The 21824-nt window shown below is 42.1% G+C and overlaps 1 protein-coding gene across 2 annotated transcripts in view; it reads right to left on the bottom strand.

Annotated features, from left to right (window-relative positions):
• The window catches only part of LOC137277392 (ras GTPase-activating-like protein IQGAP1), a 111577-nt gene that overhangs the window by 7014 nt on the left and 82739 nt on the right, over positions 1 to 21824 (bottom strand). The window contains exons 26-37 of one of the 2 annotated variants that reach the window (XM_067809098.1): positions 20725 to 20846; positions 20266 to 20555; positions 19510 to 19530; positions 12272 to 12346; positions 11925 to 12074; positions 11454 to 11594; positions 11097 to 11181; positions 7142 to 7306; positions 6874 to 6941; positions 6423 to 6555; positions 5809 to 5911; positions 5326 to 5464 (exon numbers count right to left, since the gene is read on the bottom strand). In XM_067809098.1, coding sequence (XP_067665199.1) covers positions 5326 to 5464; positions 5809 to 5911; positions 6423 to 6555; positions 6874 to 6941; positions 7142 to 7306; positions 11097 to 11181; positions 11454 to 11594; positions 11925 to 12074; positions 12272 to 12346; positions 19510 to 19530; positions 20266 to 20555; positions 20725 to 20846 — 1492 coding nt within the window. The remainder of the gene's footprint in view (positions 1 to 5325; positions 5465 to 5808; positions 5912 to 6422; positions 6556 to 6873; positions 6942 to 7141; positions 7307 to 11096; positions 11182 to 11453; positions 11595 to 11924; positions 12075 to 12271; positions 12347 to 19509; positions 19531 to 20265; positions 20556 to 20724; positions 20847 to 21824) is intronic. The other variant, XM_067809099.1, reaches the window with a different exon arrangement.

Genomic DNA, 21824 nt, shown 5'->3' on the forward strand with positions numbered 1-21824 from the left:
GACCTTTTAATATAGCATCTGAGAGCCCTGACTGGACATAACAGCTCCTCCTCCACGTCATGATGACCCAGGATCGTAGACAAAGGAGGGATGGAAAATAGCCTGTTAGGCTGCCCGGGAAGCTGGTTCTTAGCCACAAAATCCCAAAGCAAACCCAAATGAACACGTCCGTGTCTTGACTATTCAAATCGGATCTGAGTAACGTCCAGAGCATGGATCTCACTGACTCTAGCCGCTGTTGCCAATGATAGTAAGAAAACCGTCTTCTTGGAAAGATGTTCAAAGGAGGCTTCCTCTAATGGCTCGTACGGCGGCCCTCTGAGATGTTGAAGGACAACATTAAGATCCCAAGCTGGAGGACGGAACTTGGCCTTCTGGTCTTCCAGCTTGAAAGCTTTGAGAAGCGCAATAAGTTCCGGTATCTTGGAGATCTGTGTATCTGACTTGATAGCAAGGACAGAATTCAAAGCTGACAAATAGGTGCCTAAGGTACTGCCTTTGAGATGTCTAGAGTTCCGTAGATAGAGAAGGAACTGTGCCACAAACTGAGGAGATGCTGCCATGGGATCTTGAGATCTTCCTGCGCAAAAATTCTCAAAAGAGCGCCATTTGTCGTCATATAAAGAGCGGGTAGAAACTCTATGCGCGCGAGCTATAACGTTCGCCACGTGCGCAGAGTAGCCCTTAGCCTTTAATGCCCTCTGCAGATGACCCATGCGTGAAGATGGAATCGCAGTGGATCCGGATGCAGCTGTCGACTGTGTGGATGTCGAAGCAGATGCAACCACCCTGGAAGTTTGTAAGGGTCTCCGTTGGCGAGCCGTCGAAGATCGGGAAACCACGACCTGGCTGGCCACCAAGGCGCGACCAAAAGCAGTCGGAGGTTCTGCGTCAGTCTGATCTTGGCGATTACGTCCGAGAGAAGCACTGGAGGAGGGAACGCATATGCGTCCAGGCCTTCCCATGACAGAGACATCGCGTCGACTGCCCACGCCTGTGGATCCGGCACGGGAGATACGTACGTTGGTAACTGGTGATTGAAACTGGTGGCAAAAAGATCTACCAGTGGTCTCCCGTGTTGCCAGCAAATCTGGTGAAATGCGTCCGGATGAAGCATCCACTCCGTCGGGGATGGTTTGCCGGGGCGCGACAGGGCGTCTGCCAGAATGTTTTTGCAGCCGGGAATGTGACGAGCCGCGATCACGATGCCGTTGCTGTCTACCAGATCCGCTAACAGGAACATCTGGTCCAGAAGTTGTTTGGATCTGGTTGTACCCTGATTGTGAATCACCCACACGACCGTGGAATTGTCGGACGCTACCAGGAGTCTGGAGTCTGTTAGAACCGGTAGCCAGTGGCGGACCGCTAGGATGACTGCCTGCATCTCCAGGTTGTTGATATGCCACTCCCTTTCGGCGTCTGACCACAGCCCTGAGGTTGTCTGGCCGTTCAAGTGAGCGCCCCATCCCAAGAGGGATGCGTCTACAAACAATTCGTGGTCGTGGTTGAAGCTTGTCAAACAAACACCGGCGCAGACGTTCCACTCTACCGTCCACCACCTGAGGTACTGATGCAGGTGCGGGGGTAGAAGAAATGATGACTGGAGGTCGTTCTCCAGAATGAATGGTAATAGGAACCTCTGTAGTGGGCGCAGCATAAGCCGTCCTCTGAGGGTGAGGTCTTGCGCCGACGTCAACAAGCCCAACAGAGACTGCCATTCTCTGAGGGTGAGAGGTAGGGACAGAGCTCGATCCGTAAAGGCGAGAATCTTCTGCCATCGATCGGGAGGGACCCTGACCAGATTGAGCCGAGTCAGGAACAACCCCCCAATGAAAGTTAACTCCTGCGTTGGTTCCAGTTGCGACTTCTCGATATTGATAATCCACCCCAACTGCTGAAGTAGGCGTGTGGAGAAGTCCAGTTGTTTGCGTAGCAACTGAGGATTGCAGTGATTTAGAAAACAATCGTCGATGTAAGGATCGAAGTCTATCCCCCGGAGGTGCAGAAACCGGGTGACAGGCAGTGTGACCCGAGTGAAAAGCCACGGGGCCGTAGAAATTCCAAACGGCAGCACTCGCCACTGGTAGTGTACTCCGTTGAATATGAAACGCAGGAACTTCCTGTGGCGCGGGAATATAGGAACGTGCAGGTAAGCATCCTGTAAATCTAGGCTGGCCATCCAAGCTCCGGGTGACAACTTGGCTCGGATCTGATCCAGTGACGTCATTCGGAAATGCGGGGGCTCGGCTAAATACAGGCTGTTGAAAGTCGCCATGTTGTGAATCATCCGCATTTTGGTGGAACCTTTCTTGGGTATCAGGAAGATGGGTGAATAGAACCCCGGGGAGTGATGGGGTTCTGACACTATCTCTATAGCACGTTTTGTTAATAAAATGTTGATGTTCTCTAGTATAAGTACCTGTTGATCTATTGAGTACACTCGTGACAGGGGAGTGGTAGTCAACGGCGGAGCTCTGGCTAGTGGTAGCTTGTAGCCGGCTCTCAGGATCTTGCAAACAAACGGGTCTTCCAGGAATGTCCAGTTGGCCCAGAAGATCCCTAGTCTCCCACCTACAGGGGTCGGATGAACTGGTACGACTGGGGGTGGGAGGTCCCAGTCGTAGTAGTCCATGGCTTCAGCGGCCGGAGTAGGGACGCTTGCCCCTACCTCGACCGGACGTAGATGGGGCATCCCTGCCGCGTTCTCGAGGCTTGCGCTGGACATCTGAGTCCTTGGTACGACCTCGTCCCCTCCCAAACGAGGAACGGATAGACTCTCTCCTGGGTACATATCTTTTCTTGGCATTACCCCTGGCTCGGCCACGAAATGCAGAGCCCAAGGCCTCGAAGGTTGACAGCGCCACTTCCGTGTTAGTGAGTTCGGCATGTTGTTTATACACCGTTGGTATCTTTTCATCAAAGAGGAACTTAGACGTAAATGGTGCACGAAGTAGTTGTCGTTTAAATTCCTCTTGCCAAGAACAAGCATCTAAAAATCCAGATCGGCGCATAGTAGTAGTCATGGCTAGCGCCGCGCGTAAATGTCCAAGCAGGTCATGGAGTACTCTGCCTTGCCAAGCAAAAATGGTAGTTAAATGATCCACCCTCGAGGCATTATCCTCTGACAAATCCAAGGCTGCAGCGGAGGTGGCTGACACAAGCGCCGAGAGTTCTTAGAGTTCAATTCCTTGCAGGAAGTCCGCAGTGGTTCCGGCGATCGCGAACGCTGGGATCTAGAGAGACGCTGTGGTGATCTTGACCGAGATCGCACTCTACGTCTACTTCTGGTACGTGAGTCTTCCTCTAAGGAGCGCCTTGGAGAGCGGGAAACAGACCGGGAGCGCCGGCGCCGGCTACGGTGTGGAGAACGAGAGTGCCGACCCCTCGGGGACCTAGAACGAGATCTGCGCCGGGAGCGCTCAGCCTCTAAACGACGAGCGCGCTCTTCATCCAACTGGCGATGTAACATTTCTTCTTTAGTCAGCGTATGAGACTCTCTGGGGATCCGATAAGAAGTAGGCATAGGAGCAGGGTCCGGCAACAACACTGGCTCTGGCGTTGGTACAGGCGCTGGCGTCGGAATAAGCGCTGATGAAAACACCGGTGCTGATGTAAACAAAGGCGCCGGGACAGGCAGTGGCGCCAGGACAGGCAGAGGCGCTGGTACAGGCAACGGCGATGGCGTAAGTCTAGGCGCTGTCGTTGGTAAAGATGTAGACGACGAGGTAGGGCGTACAGCAGCGCCCGGTGTCAAGAGAGATCGCAGAAGCCTCTGAACTTCAGGATGGGATAAGGCATCTGGGTGAGATAAGTCTACAAAGGCGTCCAAATGCGTAGGCTCTGGAGAGGAGCGCGCCGGCGTAATAGATGAGCGCCCCACACTAGGCGTTGATACTGGTACTGAAGGCGGTGGTAGATCCTGGTCGTCAGGTAAAGATCCCAAGGAAGACGCTGGCGACGACATTCTTCTCTTACGTTGTGTAAAACGTTTCCTCCAAACCGCCAAAAAGGTCTTGAAATCGGCGAGAGATAACGCTTGACAGTGTAGGCACCGATTATCGATGGAGCAAACAGCGGACGCACAATCCGGACACCAGGGATGTGGGTCCTTGGCTGACTTCTGCCCCTTGCAGACAGTACAAAAGTGTCGAGTCATACACAGAAACTGTAACAGACAAGAAACCAAGACTTGACGACATGTTGATACAATACTAGGAGAAAAACCCCCTACATAAAAATGTAGAAAGTAGTTACACCCCTACGTAAAAAATAGACACACCCATAAGTGCGGGGCAGCGAAAAACAACAACCACAATGGCTGCCTTCGCTACGCTGAAATTCATGGCAGAAAATGGTATGAAAAATACCGAAAACACAAGTGAAAATGACCATGCATGGGCAGAAACATGACGGGCAAACAATCAACAAGATGTACTACCCCCATGGACGCCATGCCGTTCTCACATACGCAGGCCATGCCTGAGTGAGAAAAGAACAACACGAGGTAGCAAGGTAAGCACATTAAATGCTTGTATGACTTGACTTTAATACAAAATGAGGGGATACAAACCATACCTACCAAGGAGTAGCAACTTTATTGAAACTACACATAGTAGAAAAAACAGCAAACCAACACGTCCGTTCGCACGAACGCTAAAGGTAAAAGTGAATTTTGGATTCTGCGCTCTCGCGCGAGTGGAGAGATCACGTCACTTCCGTGACTACATTCGTAGATTACATGAGGTAGCCATCGAGGGGATGGCGAATCAACGACTGTCTGATCTCGTTTAGCGAAGCTAGAGGTAATATGCATAAGACCTATGGTAAGGTAAGTTAAAAATATCAAACATTAGGCCAGACCAATTTTATTTCTTGTTTTACAGATATTTGTCCTCTGAAAACCTGAAGGCAGGCGGGAAAATAAATAAAAATAAAATTTCCAATCAAAGTAATATTCCTTCTAAATACTAAAAAGTATTTTACTTTTGGCAATTTATGAAGTGAGTATGAGTCAAAAACAACCTAAAAAGTATGTTCTTGTGAGGTTACATTTTTAGCCAATGAAAACATTAGGATTTTATTTTTTGAACGGGGAAAATTAATTATTTTTTTTTTTCTGATTCTTGAAAAAGTACGGTAGGTGGATCCGTAAAACAAGAAATAACATTGGTCTGGCCTTAAAGATTTTTTCCGAAAACGAGCATTTTTATCTGAATTTGAATGTTTTTCAACAAAGCAAGATATGCAACATGGAATAATATTCAAACCTGGAAGGGTAGTATTCAGGATAGTGATTAGACAGAAAGACATGAGCAGATATTGTACCTTATCAGGAGTGTTTTCATGTCTGCTTTGTCGTCGTGCTGAACATCAAACTTGCTGGACAATGTCATGGACAACTCTGTCTTGGACAACTGGGCACGTAAGTCGTCGTTTGTCGCCTCGTCTCCCGTCAACTCTGTGCCTGAAGAGGATCATCATATGTCCATGTCATATCATTGATAACCAAGTCATATATATTTCATGTGTATCCCATATTACATATTGCATTTTCAAAGAAAAAATGCCTGGAAATGTCATCATGTGAAATGACAGTTCCTGACCAAGGGGTTTGTATCTTTCTAACTGTTCTCAAGTTAAAAATGCAAACTGTTTTGTTCATGAAAACAATACTAATTCAGATCACTACATGGAAACAGTTTTCTTTTCAAGACTCAGTTAAGTGACATCCTATTATTTAGTCCGCCACACAACATCGCCACTGAACAGAGCTGCTGTATACTGACTAGACCAGTTCTCTCCACTCACCCAGCAATTCATCGATGGTGGGCACCTCGCCTAGATCCTCCAGGAGTTCATGCAGCACATCCTGGTGTTCGGGGGCAATGGCATCCTGGTGTTGAAGCAGCAGCTGTAACAACACAACAAGAAGACAAAGTCATCAATATCCCCCACAGTAGCAAATTCTCCTTCATGAATATGTCTACAAGTTATGTCAAAAGTTTAGGTGTGTATAGATAAGTGGAAGGAGAGTAATGAAAGGTTTTCAAAGTTCTGCTCCTGAAAGGATTACATCTACCAATTTCAGTATAACTGAAACATGTTTCCATGAATATGAAAAAAATATTTTCTTCTGAATTCCATCACTACCAAAAGGCACCAGCACACCACCAGACCAATTCTGCACTGGAAAAGAGCACTACCATCAATTTCCGTCCAAGTCAAACTTGTTGCCAACTTCCTGTGACATATGAAATGTGACTGACAGATGCAGATGGTTTAAGGTCAAATACTCACGCTCTCCTTACTTGTGATGATTTTCTGTTTGATTAGCATATTACATGTATCTGTATGAATTCAAATATCAAGGTAAAGTCAATTATGATGTTCTCCACAGATATGAGTACTTGGTGACATCTCACCTGATGTGTGTCGACAATCTCCTGCACCGAGATGTAAACAACAGGTTTGGTGATCATGGTGACGTCTGTGTACTGGTCGATGTTGAACTTGACCTCTGGCTCCTCTACATCACAGGCCGCCAGACAGTACTTCCTGCAACAACCAGCAGCTCATTAAACTAACAAGGCTTTGGAAGACAAATTTACATGAATACTTTCAAATGTAAATAAAATATGATAGCATTATTATACTGTGTTCGATGTTTAATATACCCTTTTATTTATGCCATCAGCATCTGAGGCTAAGCATATCAAAGCTATGATGTTCTGTACAAGCTTTCCAGCACTGAAACAGAAATACTGATTCAAGGTTACTAAAGTATCCACAAATCTTTCTTAGTCCAGCAGATATGCCAATATTGTGAACTTACAACACCTGATTGTTCTGCTACTAAATAAACGAACGACTCACTTAAACTTATCATGTGCCACCCTGATGTAGTCATTCATACTGGCCAAGTAGGAACTCTCGCCTCCGAACTGGAAAGGGAAGCATTCTGACATCAACATCCTGACATACATGGCAGTCTCACCTTCACCTAAGGGCAGCTAACAACATCAATATTTGTAAAACAAAACTGTAGGTGAACCACAGAAGTATGTCTGTGTGAGCTGTGGTACAGAGTTATCAACTAATCTCATTTCAGCAACTCGCAATACAAAAAAACTGAGAGTGTTACCCCTTTATTGGATGCAGCAAACTGCAAGATTTTGGCAATTGATCCCAGATTTCTCCTTTGGTCGTTGGTTAAAGCTTTATCTGCGCCAACTGTGATGATGTCAAAGGCGTCAGGGGCCACAATGGCGGAATTGAGGTACCGATAGTAGAGGAGATTTCCCACAATCTACAACAGAACCAATGTCCCATGAACCAACACGAGTCTACAAACCATCCAGCAACTGCGACAAAGTTGTGCTCATGTTGTTGTCTAGGTACAGCTGTCCAACTGTCCAACATCCTACCTGACAGACTTCAATATATGACACTCAATTGTTACACTATCACACATTTCCAAACAACACTTTGGCCTGCGTTATACATTTTGGGATATAAGCACTCAGTTTAGCTTCCTATTGATGCAATAAAAGATTTACTGTCTCTTATGACTTGCCTGAAATTGATAACTGGAACAATTCCTCCAGACATTGACAACTGTCACACAAAATGTTGTCTGTGAACTGGTCTTAATCACAAGTTGTGCATAACTTACTCGCCAATAGTGGTCCAAGGGACATAACTCTATATGGCTTACTTGAAATAAAGTTCGAAGTCAATTTCATGCAATGTTTCATTAACTAACTATTTGAACTTTTTACATTAGTATTGTGACCTAAACACATAATGTTTGGGGTGGGGGAATAAGTGTTATGTGTTCAAAGTAAAACACATTTAGCACTTAAAACGAATTGTTCTTTGACTAGCGCTTTTTAAATTTTTTCACTCTTGTCGTTTTTGGAGAATACAAATCCGCAAAACGGTAGGACGGTAGGTAGGTAGGCAGGGAGACAGGCACTTACGCATGCATAATCTGATTCGATATTAATCTGATTCGAATTCTGATGAACAGTGTCAATATACATTATTTCACCCCTTTTAATGTACCAGGTGATCCTTGTGATTCTGGGTACATTAAAAACATAAACAACTAAACTGCAGTTTTCCATATTTGAACCTCAAGTTTGACTTTTCTTAATATTCAGGTTTCAGCATTTGAATCCTGAAGATTCAGAATTATGACAAATAGCATCAATATACATTATCTCACCCCTTCAAAAGGACTAGGTACAGTCACTAACCATTTCAGTTATTCATCTAAACTACCAATGATAAAATATTTATCTTTTCACAAACCATTTATCAAAATTATCTAGTACTTTTAATGTCTTTTAAAGGTCACGGGCAACCAAAAAACTCAAACATAATCGAAACACAATTATCACTTGTTCATGACATAAAATATGCATAAAAAAACAAACAAAAACAAATAAAATTATAAGCATACAATCACGCATCAAATGTGCAACTATGTATTTGCATAATGTGACAGAGACAGAAAGCAGTGTATTTTGTTTATGGTGTATAGCCTGATAGGTGTTTAGTTCAAATTGCCTGGGGTCAGTGAGTGAAGTTCTGCACTGCATATTGTCATTAGCAGACAGGCAGGCAAACACATAGGCATCAACAAAACAGACATTGAGTTTTGTCTGTGATAGACTTCCTATCACTATCAATATATTTTTCTATCTTATGCATTGAAATATAGTTTAGTTTTCACATGTCATGTTTGGGATTACACTTTCTTACTAAAGTACACCTAATCACCAGCACACAAGGTCAGCCACTCAACCACTGTCCCAACTGTAATGGCATAATGTATATGTAATGACGTCAAACTGTAACTGCTACAATCTCTCTGAAGATACATGCTAGCGAAAAAGGCATTCTGTTTGTATTTATGACTTACCACCTGTAATGATTTTTACATTTTGTACCCACCTACCTACCTACCAAACTACCGAATGCTGAATCTGCTCAAACCCGAATGTGAAGAAATTTCAAACTTGAAGACCAAACATGGAAAAGTGCAGTTCAGTTGTTTGTTTTTATGGAAAAAAAGATTGAGAGTCTGGTTTCAAAACCCGAATGTGATGAAAACTCAAACCAGAGGTTCAAAAATGGGAAACTGCAGTTTAGTTGTTTATGTTTTTACAATACCCAGGCTCACAAGGAGCTCCTAGTACATTAGAAGGGGTGAGATAATGCATATTGACACTGTTAGTCTTTCTTCGATTGTCATGGAGGGTTGACGCTTGCAAGCAGGGAAGGGTGCACAGCATCGTGGGGATTGAATTGTTTGACAGATGAAGGTGCAAAGAGCATAGTTACAAGGGCGCTGAAATGTGTAAAAGAAATACATACATACACACAAGCACGCTGGCACGCACGCTGGCACACACGCTGGCACACATGCACGCACGCACACACACACACACACACACCAAATGCTGAATGTGCAAAAGAAAAATCCTGAATGTGAACAAAAATTCAGATTACGGATGCGAATGAAATGCCGAAAACAATCAAATATGGAAAACCGTACATTCGCTGTATAGATACCAAGGCTCACAAGGAGCACCTAGTACATCTGAAGGGGTATATTGACAGTGTTTGAAAAGAAAAATCCAGAATATGAATAGAAATTGAATTCAGGAATTGAATCCCAAATCTGCAACAAAATTACAGTCATCCCTCGCCATAACGTGGGTCTTGGGGTCCACGGATGACTCCCCGCGTTATTAGACATCCACGTTATAGTACCTATTACATAATGTGGAACAAAGGCCGAGTTAGATCGTATATTCCTAGGACATAACAAAACTGCTGTTTCGTGAATTAGGTCCAGTAAAAATATATCGTAACGTTGAAGGTGAAAATAAACAAACTTTGAAAATGAAAATATATATATATACGGGAAACTTTGCAATAAAAAATCACTACCTGTCATCAAAGACGTATATTCACGTGAATATACGTCTTTGTTGTTATTCAACTAATCTGGAAATAGCGATCAGCTGTGCAGATATGTTTTGGTCGAATGTACCGGTGATTCAGGTAAAAACGATCCGATAATATTACATCACAGAACTTCTATTCCATTATCAGAATATTTTACATACTAAGCTGTTATTGTAACAGATTATTTTACATAGCTATCTGGCTAGTATATAATGCGAGTTTTCTGCAAACATATTTAACATAACAATGAACACACTCCGTTACCTTCTTGATACAATTTACGTAGGAGACAGTTTGACAAGTCACCGCTGACTTCCTGCGATACTTGCAACTTTGATAGTAAAAAAACAAAATTTTGCCCATTGAATTGTTGAAACTGACTTCAATGAGTCAATAACGCGAGTCTCGGAGTCCATGGATTACAAGACTGTAATCTGTTGGTGACTGCTAAGAATAATGTGAAATTGGTGCTATCGGGGTAGGCGCGAAAAACGGACCCTCACGAATGAGATAAGAGGAAGTTGTACGCGTATGGAATGAGGTAATGCTCTCATGGTGTTTCCGTTGTTTCTGTCAACAGTTTTAATAAATAAAATTGCGAATGAATTTAATCAAATAAAATGTGGTTTCTGACCCCTTACATCCTGGGATGACTGTGTCTTAAAGCGCGGTGTGTGTTGCATCACAGCGAACATTGTAAGTAACTCGACTGATAGCATGTCTTGTCTTTCATAAGTTACTGCTACAATGTTGGTACAATTTTTATTGAGAAAACCCTGCATGTTTTAAGCATGTGAAACACAATGGATATGTACAATAAGCACTGTGAGTTATAAGAGCGCAGCAGCGAATTTGTTGATGAGCTATTTTCGATTTTGTGAAGGGGTGTGATCGCAGTACAACCTTTTTATGGGAGCCATGGATTACCCCGCTGTTTAACTGAATCTGCGGTATCGCGAAGCGCATTATTGAGAGGAATGACTGTATTCACATTCGATATTCGAATCCTGAATCTGAAAAAAATATTCAGATTCGGGATTCGAATCCCCTATCCCCAATCTTGTATCCATTTCGAACTTTATGCTGCTGTGTTTTAATGATTTCATGCTTAACTGTACCTTCAGTACATCCTTCTCAGGGGCATCCGGGAACTTCTTTGTAAGAGCATCCATCATCACCCTGGCCATGTAGCGCATCCCGTATCTGAAGCAAGAAGTGTGTCTCAATAACCATGTTATCTCAACATGGGATCATGCACTACAAACACAAATACAACTGTACTGTATATAAATAATGCAACGACATAAATAATGAAAGGAAATCTGTTATATGGTATTGGTGGAAATGATTGATAAATCATGGGATCTCAGCCCCAAGTACAAAACATCTGATCAGATACCAAAGACAAGGGAATAATGGAAGTGATAACAATCATTTATGGAAATATATTATCAAAATATTCTGTATGTCATTACGGAATCTTGTCCAGTGAGGTGAGGATCTTGTTAAGGAAGCGATCAGAGACATCCTGCAGCCGTTTGATGGACTCCTGAATCTGTTGCTGCACCTCTGGGTGTTTCAGAGCTTGTTCAGTGGACACATCATATGGGAGGCCCCTAATACACATAACATATATCACTCTTGTTACTCGATGCTGTTACTTGGACATCAATTGTGTTTCTGAATTATTATTACACTGGCGCATTTATAGGAAGGAAATAAAACTCAAATGTATATTATTTTCATGCATCTTTCCACACCACCCACAAATAAACATTTTTTTTATTATTTTCAAAACCAAACTTTATCAAAAAAAAAAAAAAAAAGACAACAGGGAGACATTTTTCTGTAAAACTCAAACATCTGTCATAGATATTATGATGAAAAACTCTGGACACTGCCAGGAAAACATTAATCGACAAAAGCAGGCTTCCTGCTGAACTCACGTGGCCTTGCCAGTCTCGGACTCTGTCTGGTTCACCCAGGCCTTGTACACCTCGATGGGGTTGGTGTTGATACGGAGGTTTCTATCTTCCACAACCCCAGTGATGAGGGGGTTCAGCATCTCCCGCAGAGCATTCTGACCCCGCTGGTTCCTGGCAAAACAGTCCATGAATACGTCACTAGCATCCTGAACTGATGAAGCTTGTATTTGGGGGAATCGACACATGTATACTACCAGAACACTGATACACCTACTGTTTGTTCCATGTCATCATCAGTATCGTTACAATATCTGGGTTTTTTTGTCAGTTTAAGCTGAATTATTCATTACTGCAACAGTTTCACATACCTGTTGAAACCCACAATCATCTTGACAACAAGTGGGTTGCCAGTCACAATGTCCGTCATCTTGTCCACCTTAGAACTGTAACAAAGCATTCAGTCCAGTATTATTTACAGTGTCCACACATGGTATCATACTGTTGAGAGTAATGATCTATCAACTGATCTCTATCATCTGATCAACCTATCAACATGGCATGTCAAAGAGACAGCTATCCCAGGAGACAGTGTGAAGGAGATTGAGTTCAACAGCAATAAGACAGAGATCTACAGAGAGACAAGCAGTGTGTTGGAACATTACTGTCTTTAGAGTAATTCATATGAAATTGTTCTTACTTTCATGAAACCTGTAGGTAGATTGTTAATCTTTATTGTAAGAATTATCTTAACTGTATGTGTATTACAACACTCTCTGCAGTCATCCAGTTGGTATTTGTGTAGAGTGAGATGATAACCAGGTATTAAGTCACACAGCACATTGATAATTAGTGTCAGGGATCTGTGAGATTGAACACACAAATGACTGATGAATGTGAGGAGATGAATGTGAGATAATGACTTCCAAACAAAATAACGAAACAGAGCTGCGAGAACACTCATAATAAAAACTCTTTCACTAAATGCTATCTCTTGGTCTTAATACTGTCCTCTGTCGGTAATAAAACTCTATGTGGCATGCACATTTCATATAACTTTTCCCATGCACTCATTATTTGCCTCTATTGAGAAATACCATGCAATGGAGAGTGAACTGCACTAATCATTCATCTATTACTGTAGATGGGAAGAAGGAACCTCTCAGTCTGCTGGCTAATGTCATGCAGTCAGGTGTGTTTGTAATGGAGGCAGTAGGAGCCATGATGCAGACAAGGTATCTACAGCTACAGGGCATGTCATGGAAGACGCCTATATCACAGACTAACATGACCAGGCTGTGCATGATGCAGCAAATGTCACTTAAATACATATTTAATACATACGTAGGCCAGCTTAGTTCTACTCTAGTTATTACTGTAATGTTCTGTTTCATGATTTCAATCATACTACTGGTTGAAGGCACATCTGAACATGCAGTGCAGACTTTCTGTCACAAGGCTACCATGTTTGCCACACGAATCTTTCATACATTATGTCAATAAAATATGAGAAGGTAGAAGACAAAACAGAACAGAATAATAATAAAAATATAAAAAAAATATTTCCATTTAATAAATATTTCCTACATTAATATGGTACCAATCACCAGTTTTCCCAAAATGATAATCTTGTCTATAAACAAACAAATGTCTTGCAAACTACAAGTGATTATCTCTGTGGCAGATTCACAACCCAGTGCAAAAAATATGGAAAAAGAGAGAGCAAAACAGCAAATGTATTACAAATAACAAAGTGACAAAATATCAAGATGAAAGCAAGTTTCTGTTTCCTCAAGTACTCTACTACTCCCTTCTACTGACCAACAGGTATGGTACTGCATGTGAGACTACAAGAGAATCAAAGAATGACTGTATGTTTCTGCATGTGGTGCCAGTTTGGTACAGAAGTAAGCCAGATAATAGACAGCTAGATAGGCCAGCCCTATATACCATATCCTGTCTGGGGAACCATATGGAGGCATCATCAAGTATTACAAGCAGAATATTCACACTATTAGCGATCACAAAGCCTAACACAATGACATTCTCTCTCACCAATATGCATCAAAAAGATTCCTATATGAAAAATCAGGACTTTCAGGCATATTTTCGAACGCATTTCCAGGAAAGAGGTGTTGTCGGGTTAAAAGCACATACCAACTACACCTGGATGTACTTGAAGGAGGGAACATCATACACACTGCTTGTAACATTTACTGACAGCTCCACACAGTGTCATCCAAACATTGGGAAGTACTGATGATAGTGGGTACACTGTACGGAGTAGTAAACACGGCGTGACACAGACACGCTGACCTGTCCCACATGGATGTAGTGTACAACATCTACACACGACACATGCGTCAGACTACAAGGGAACATGGACTCATACGCTGGACAGACCTTTGTTTCATACATCCTGTTTCCTACTCCATCGGTTTTCAACTTCTTCCACACTTTGGTAAAAAACAACAATAATTTGAAAAAAAATAATGAGCTGAACTAGTACGGAAATATAAAGTGATACAGCAGAATCAAAGGGTCAGAAGAGCCGCTCTTTGGGTTATCAAAAACAAATAAATAATTTCCTGTATTAGAATAGGAAAAGGTGCTGTTATACAAAGCAATCTTGGGTAAGTCCACATGAACAGTTGTAGGTTGTAGGTTGATTTGTACAATGCTACCCTGAATCCTAGATTTTACACCATTGATGTTCTAGGGACCTATGTTATTTAATATGTTCATGTAGCAGCTACTATAGAACACTTGGATGTGCATCTACAGTTTAGATACACCAGGTGTCTGTCGAGAGTATGAATCCAGTATGGAATGCAGGCCCTTCTCAATGATGATGTCATGATAATGATGGTGGCGACAACACTGACATAATATCGGGTACACGACATCACCCATACACCGACGTCCATACTTACATTCGCCTGGGGAGGCAGAGAGAGAAGAGAAATTACATTAGCATGATTAACACTAGCTAACTGGGAGAACTTTGAAAAAAGTGACGGCTGAAATGTAAACAGCATCTTGTAAACAACAGGGATGAGAATTCATGTGGGGAGGAATGAGGTAGCAGTAGGAATATGTAATATGTTCACCAGGTATTGTCTGTATCTCATATTTATGGTTCATTCATGAACATGTCAAACATATCTCATAATTTTCCAAACAGAATTTTTATGAAATTACATGTACTTCAAGCCATGTTGGAAATTACTGACAGGGATAATTTAAACAGACCTGTAGAGGTTTCCAATTCTTTGAAGAGAATCAACCTTGAGGTACATATGTGCATTTTCTGCTGCTGAAAATGTCTTGTCACATTTATCCAACCAGGTAAGCATCCAAGCCCATATCATCATGTATTCTGCTGAATAAATCACTAAACAGAATTGCAGGAAGGTAGGTGTCCCTATCCCAAGGGCAATTCTCTTCAAAGAACTGGAATGCAGGAAGGTAGGTGTCCCTATCCCAAGGGCAATTCTCTTCAAAGAACTGGAAACCTATACAGGTTTGTCAAATTCTTTTTCAGAGATCGTCCTTGGGGTACATATATGCATTAACTCAGACCATATATGCATTAACCCAACTCAGAACCAACATAAACTCATACCGAAAGAAGTGGGATATGTCAACAACGGATATATCAATTGTATGCAATTGAAAACAGTGTCCTCTGTCCAGATAACCATGACTACCTCGGCCAGGCTTGCAGGATGCTGTCCACTGAACAGAACAGATCGGCCAAAACGTGCTCAATCATGGAAATGTGTATCAAGCTGAGAGTGCCGAATCAAAGTGCTAGACTGGCTCCAAACAGCAATGAGCTCTTCAGTGGGCAGTGCTGATGCAAAAACCTTTGAACTGGCCACTGACACTGACCGAGTGAGTCTTTAGCCTTTCATGGGTGTGTAGCACGCCGTTGAGTGAGAATGTCCGGTAGCAAAGGAAACATAACAGGAGGCTGAGCCAGAAACCTGAGAATTACTGAAAACCAGCTTTGTGACGGCCAATGCAGTGCCAGAACCACAAGTAGCTGAGCTGGCTGGGTGGACAGCTGGGCAGAGGACATGGGGAATGAGAGGTAGTGGCGGGAATGCCCACAGAACCTTGCCCGTCCAATCCAGCAGGAAGGCATCGGAGGCTAGTGCCCTCTGGTTCGGTATTCGAAAGCAGAGCACAGGTATATAATTCATCCCGCCGGACGACAGGAACAATCCGCACACCTGGGAGATAACACCGAATATCTGCCAAACGAGCATCCACTCATGCAGGTCCAGGATTTGGTGAGAGAAAGAGTCTCCTCGTACGATCTCCAGATCTGGTAGATAAACTGGAATCACCTACAGTCGTACAGATCGCACCAGAGGAGAAACTCCCATGTCTCCCAAAAGAGCACTCGCGACACTGTGCAGCCTTGCTTCAGAATATATGTCGTAGTTGATTCTGCAACTGAAGATGAACTACCTGGTCCCGCACAGGAAGCACTCGAAAACCAACCACACAGCTGTAAGTTCTTAGACATTGATGTGACGATTGGTTCTGGCTTTGGACCATCATCATTACCTGCCCAGAACATAACCCCCAGCACGAGAGGGATGCATAGGTTTGAGGTGAGACAGCCTGAACAGCCGACACGTCTAACAGGGAGTCGGAGCAGACCCCCCCACCAAATCACATCCTGTACCATGAAGCTGTGCCTGAGAGGGTTTCCTCGGAGAAAATGGCAGGCAAGATGTTGGCTTGGTTTATACATTGAGCAATATGTTGATGAACCTCCCCTAGAGCCAAGGAAAAACGGAAAGCACCCTCGGCACAAGTGCCCTAGTCAGAATCCCAGTCTCCCCGTGAAGAGGAGCCGAACCCTGCCCTGTCACGAGGCTGAGCCACAGACACAACAGGGAGACAAGAGCCTAAAGAACCTTCCGCTCCGGTATCCCACAGAAAGCCCGAACCCTATCCCGAGACATAGGAGGAAGCAAGGATGGAAACCGTCTCTTTCACTAACATGGGGCAGGGTGGCACAGGTACCGCAACCTCACTAATATTCAACAGACCCTGTACCAGCACTGAGAGGGACTGGGAGGGAACTCTCCCTCGTTGGGCTAGCAGAGGTGTCTGTACTTGAAGCCAAATGTTTCTATGTATCGAGCCGAGCCCAGCATTCCAGTCCCCTGACTCTCAGTACCCCATCCAGAATGGGTGAGGAACTCCTGATGGAAACCTCCAACCAACTCATGGACGAGAAATCCACCGCCCATCTGTTTGGAGGGGAGAAACCCAGACATCAATTGCAAATATCAGCATTGTTGCCAGCTTTTTCTTAGCAACACAAGCACTCGTCATGCTTATTCTGCGATGGTATATTCTGCTTGCAAGCAGAACACAACGTAAACACGCAAAGCAAACACGCAAGCATGTAGCTAACAGTTAACATACAAGTACAATACATTGAACATTACCTGAATAACCTGCACAAGACATGAAATAATTGGTACTTTTACCCAATATTTCAACACAGGGCATGCTAAACTTCCCACCACGGAATTGCAACACGTGTGCATAATTGTCATACAAAGTCACATTAAATGAGACGCAACAGACCCCAAAGGCAATATAATGTTCCCTAAGAACAAATAAAACCATACATACAGTAGCTGAGGACACTGAAATTCATCAAAGAAATAAATCACCAAGAGCACTATCAACACGTGTGAACGGTGAGAGTGACAGTAGAAGGAATGATGATACAGGCTTGGATGCTTACCTAGATGGCTGCGAATGCGTGGCAGATTCCACATGGTGAGGGGGCCACACAATGAATAGAAACCGACTCTTTGTTTATTGTACACTTTTTTATTAAAACATTGATACAAATGTCACAAGACATTTTCAGCAGCAGAAAATGCATATTTGTACCACAAGGATGATCTCTATAAAAAAGAAAGGTTCCTGTTTCAGAAAGCAGCTATAAGGCTATAATATTTTATGCATATTATATTAAAGTCTAGGACTTAGTACAGTCATTACAAACACTTTACGAACAGAGCCCACATCAGTTTCACACGAGACTGTTTTCAGCCAGACATAGTGGCACATTCCCAGAGGACTACCTCTGAACAGTGGTCAAGAGTGCATTATGTCATACCAAGTCATCAGACAAATGAACACTGCATATATTTACATGACCTCTTTGCCATAAAATCTCATCCCTGGATATTTCAAACATCCAACCCCAGCATATATCTAGGCAGTTGGTTAGTATGCACTATATACACTCTTCAAGGAGGATAGGAGCCCCGGGATGCATCATGTATCACACTACACTAACCCTGTCATTAACGGGCTCAATGCTGTGTACTCACGGTGACAAGACAAGTTGGCCGGTTAGTGGACATATATGCAGGGCTCCAGATAAGGGCAGCATTGGCATATGTACAGATAAATAATATGCACAATATGGTAGAAATTATTTACAAAATGTAGGAGATACCCACCACAGCAAAGGTGTATGGTCATTTATGCATATATTTATCTGATAAAAGTATCGTTTTATTGTATGTTGACCTGTTTACAATAGAGTAGCAATGTTGTGGTGCATATATGAAACAAAATGAAACACAAGATTAATGGTTCTCCATTAAATTCCATTCAGTATTCTAAATACACTCTTAAGATTTTTCAGTACTCCTGTATTAAAAAAATTAGGAGTATGTACTCCTGACTTTGAAAAATTATCTGGAGCCTGTATGTCATTTATTCCACCAAATATTTGCACAGAAATATCTCAATCTGAAATTCAGTGAAGCCTTTTCACCTTGAAGAGTATATACATGTATTTATGATCATAAACATTGTAATAAGGAGTTACGTACCCAAACACCTCAGAGAGACAGTACTGCTAAAACACACAACTTTCAAGTCCAAAACAAGCACACTGGTGCATGTGATGGATGACATTTCATCACATATACATCATGTGTGAAATGGAATACAATTGAAAATTTTCACGATTTGGAATCAGCTGTCTCAAGTTGTGTGAGTACAGTGTAACAATACATCTTATTAGCTCTCAACCCCCGGAGTAGCTGTCAGCAGAAAAACAAGCTCAGAGATTAGTCTTTCCTGCAACTAAATGTAAAACATCAGAATGGCAATAGTTACTCTTGTAAGTCCCTGAACGTTTAAACTTGCATTTTCATTTCTAAATTTCCTTTATCAGAGCTCCAAATGATTCTGAAATCAGGTCAAGAGGGAAACGCAGTCCATGTGAAAAATATGAGAGCGGGAGACCCATCAGGTTTTTAAACTGGACATATGTTTTCAACCCTTAGGCAATCTGATGCTCTGTACAAGAAAATTTAGCAAATTCAAGGAATTGATAAATTGATTATTACCTTTGACATTTAAAAGGGAAAAAGTACACAAAAAGATCATGAATAGAAATATTAATGATCAGATTATATTAAACAGGTTTGTATAATACAAGAATTAAGGAACGTAACCACCACGAAGCATAGTGCCATAACACTGTGCTTAGCGTGAACTACTGCGGAGTACAGAGGCCGACTATATGGGGAGTTAGACCAAGACTTACTTAGAACCACCTAACAGGAACCTACAAAAGAACGACATTGGTCACTCACACACGTTATTAGGAGACCATTACTACTTACATGCACAAGCTCTCACCACCATACCTAAAATCAAGTTTCTATTCACATCCACCTTGATACAAGGAATGACTTGTGACTAGCGAAAAAACAATTCCATAGCAATTTGTATGTAGCAATTCAATTACTATCATTTCATTCGCAAGTAAAAATGGGTTGCCACATACACTTTCAGCATTTGTTGGGTGTCTCCTCATAAAGACTACTCACAGACTAAAAAGGTCTAAAAAGAGGGTCAGGGGGTTTCCTGCAGCAAATGCTTCATAATTCAATTATGGTATTTTCTTTAGAAAATGTTCAGTATATCAAGCCACCTGCCAAATTGTCAGGTAAATGTGTGAAGGCAGTAGGTAGTGTGCATGGTGGTGACAAGAAGTGATAAAATGCACTGTGAACAAGCCTGGATGAGTTATCTCCCTTCTAACTCTACAAGAGGATAAAAACTCTAGGAATGTGGTATCAATCACAGAAGACAGAATGCCTAATATTTTGTATATCTTGATGAAAAGCTGATAAAAAAAGTGTGACCCTTTAAAGCAATTATTCTAAACAGTAAATGCTAAGTGAGCTAAGATTTAACGTCACATAGATGGCATTCCTTCAAGTATTTCAATGACAATACTAAATCACAAAATATTATTAAACAAGTTAAAAATACATAACATCAATACTCTACTCACGCTATTTCTTCTTCAAGCGCTGTCTTGAACAGTTTCAGGAGAAGGTATTCCTCTCTCTGATTCGACCCGTAGTTAAACAGTGAAAAGATGACAGCTTCCATGAACTTGGTAGTGCGACTCTGAGGCATCTCAAAGATTAGCTTGGCAAGGTATGTTGGGTTGGTCTGCAGCAGGTAGAACAAATGCTGGTACGCCTCCAGGCGCTCATGGCTCTCCTTGCTAAGTGCCTTCAAACCTTTCATGTATGACTCAGAAGAGATGTTCAACTTCCTGTTTTGTTTAACAACATCCTGTAGAAATATAGAAAGTCTAATTTAGAATGATGAAAGTGTTTCTTTCACGTCACTTCTCCAAAATGAACATTAAAGTTACTGATGTGTAAACAGAATTTAGAGATGTTTTATGATTCACTTGGCAAGGACATCCCCGGCCCCTACTTCCACTACCAACAAGACCTGCCTGCAATGTGATCCTATTTTTGATGAGCAGACCAATCTTGATGTCCATCTGGTCCAAGTCATGCTCCAGCTGTTGGTTGGATCTGATCTCGGATACAACTTGTTGACGCAGCTTCTGTAACTCTGTAGCCGAGGCGAACAAACACATGAAATAATGAGTACACTAGCACTGCTTCAGACAATGGTAATATTTCCTGGGTTTGTGCGACTACATTCCTCTATCACCTGTGAAAACATGCTGCCCATATGGATGGGTTAGTACTCTGAGAAAATATAACCCTAAATATAACATATATGGTGCATTTCACCTCTTTCTAAAAGGCTTATTGTCTTCATTCTTATTAGAGACAGCTGGAGGATTGAACAACCCACCTTTAAGTCTACAAGGAGAATCTATATTAGGCCATCGACACAGCTGTACCGCAAAGGACTAGTAAGAAACATTATTTGTTTTATATAATCTGGATGCTCATTGGTCATCTGAATTCACAGGTAATGTAGAAACATAGTTTATACAAACTAGAATTGATGTTCCACAAACAGACATGCTTGACGATGTGCCCAAGATACACCATGCACTGCTACCTCCAAGGGCATGAACTGATACAGTTGGGGTGGAGGGTTGGTCAGTTGTTCCATGCACTGTGATCATCTATCTATATCTACTTCACACAGAAGATAATACAGTTTGCCTCTTCGTGACAAATGAAACAAAGTGAAAACAAAGATCAAATTAATTAATATGGACGAAAGATATAGAAGTGGGACATTTGGGCCACTTAAAGAAAATTAATCAAACATTACTAGCACCATGACACTGTAGCTCACTTAATATATTCTTTAAATATCAGAAATAACTACACAAACATGTTCTGTCAGAATTAACATGCCAGCATCATTTTCCAATAAAAATACAGGTTGATAAAAATATAAAGAAGCTGACACCAGGTTTTGAAGTATCTTTCAGAGAAAGTGGGGGTTTCAGTCGTTTTTTTAAAGAATTCTCTTAGTGAAAAAAATGTCATGCATAAAGAAAACATGTTTAAAAGATGGTCGGTGTGATTCATCGATGATGGCTCTAATGCTGTTATTAGTCACGAA

This window comes from Haliotis asinina, chromosome 3, assembly GCF_037392515.1.
Source record: "Haliotis asinina isolate JCU_RB_2024 chromosome 3, JCU_Hal_asi_v2, whole genome shotgun sequence".
Lineage (NCBI taxonomy): Eukaryota > Metazoa > Mollusca > Gastropoda > Lepetellida > Haliotidae > Haliotis > Haliotis asinina.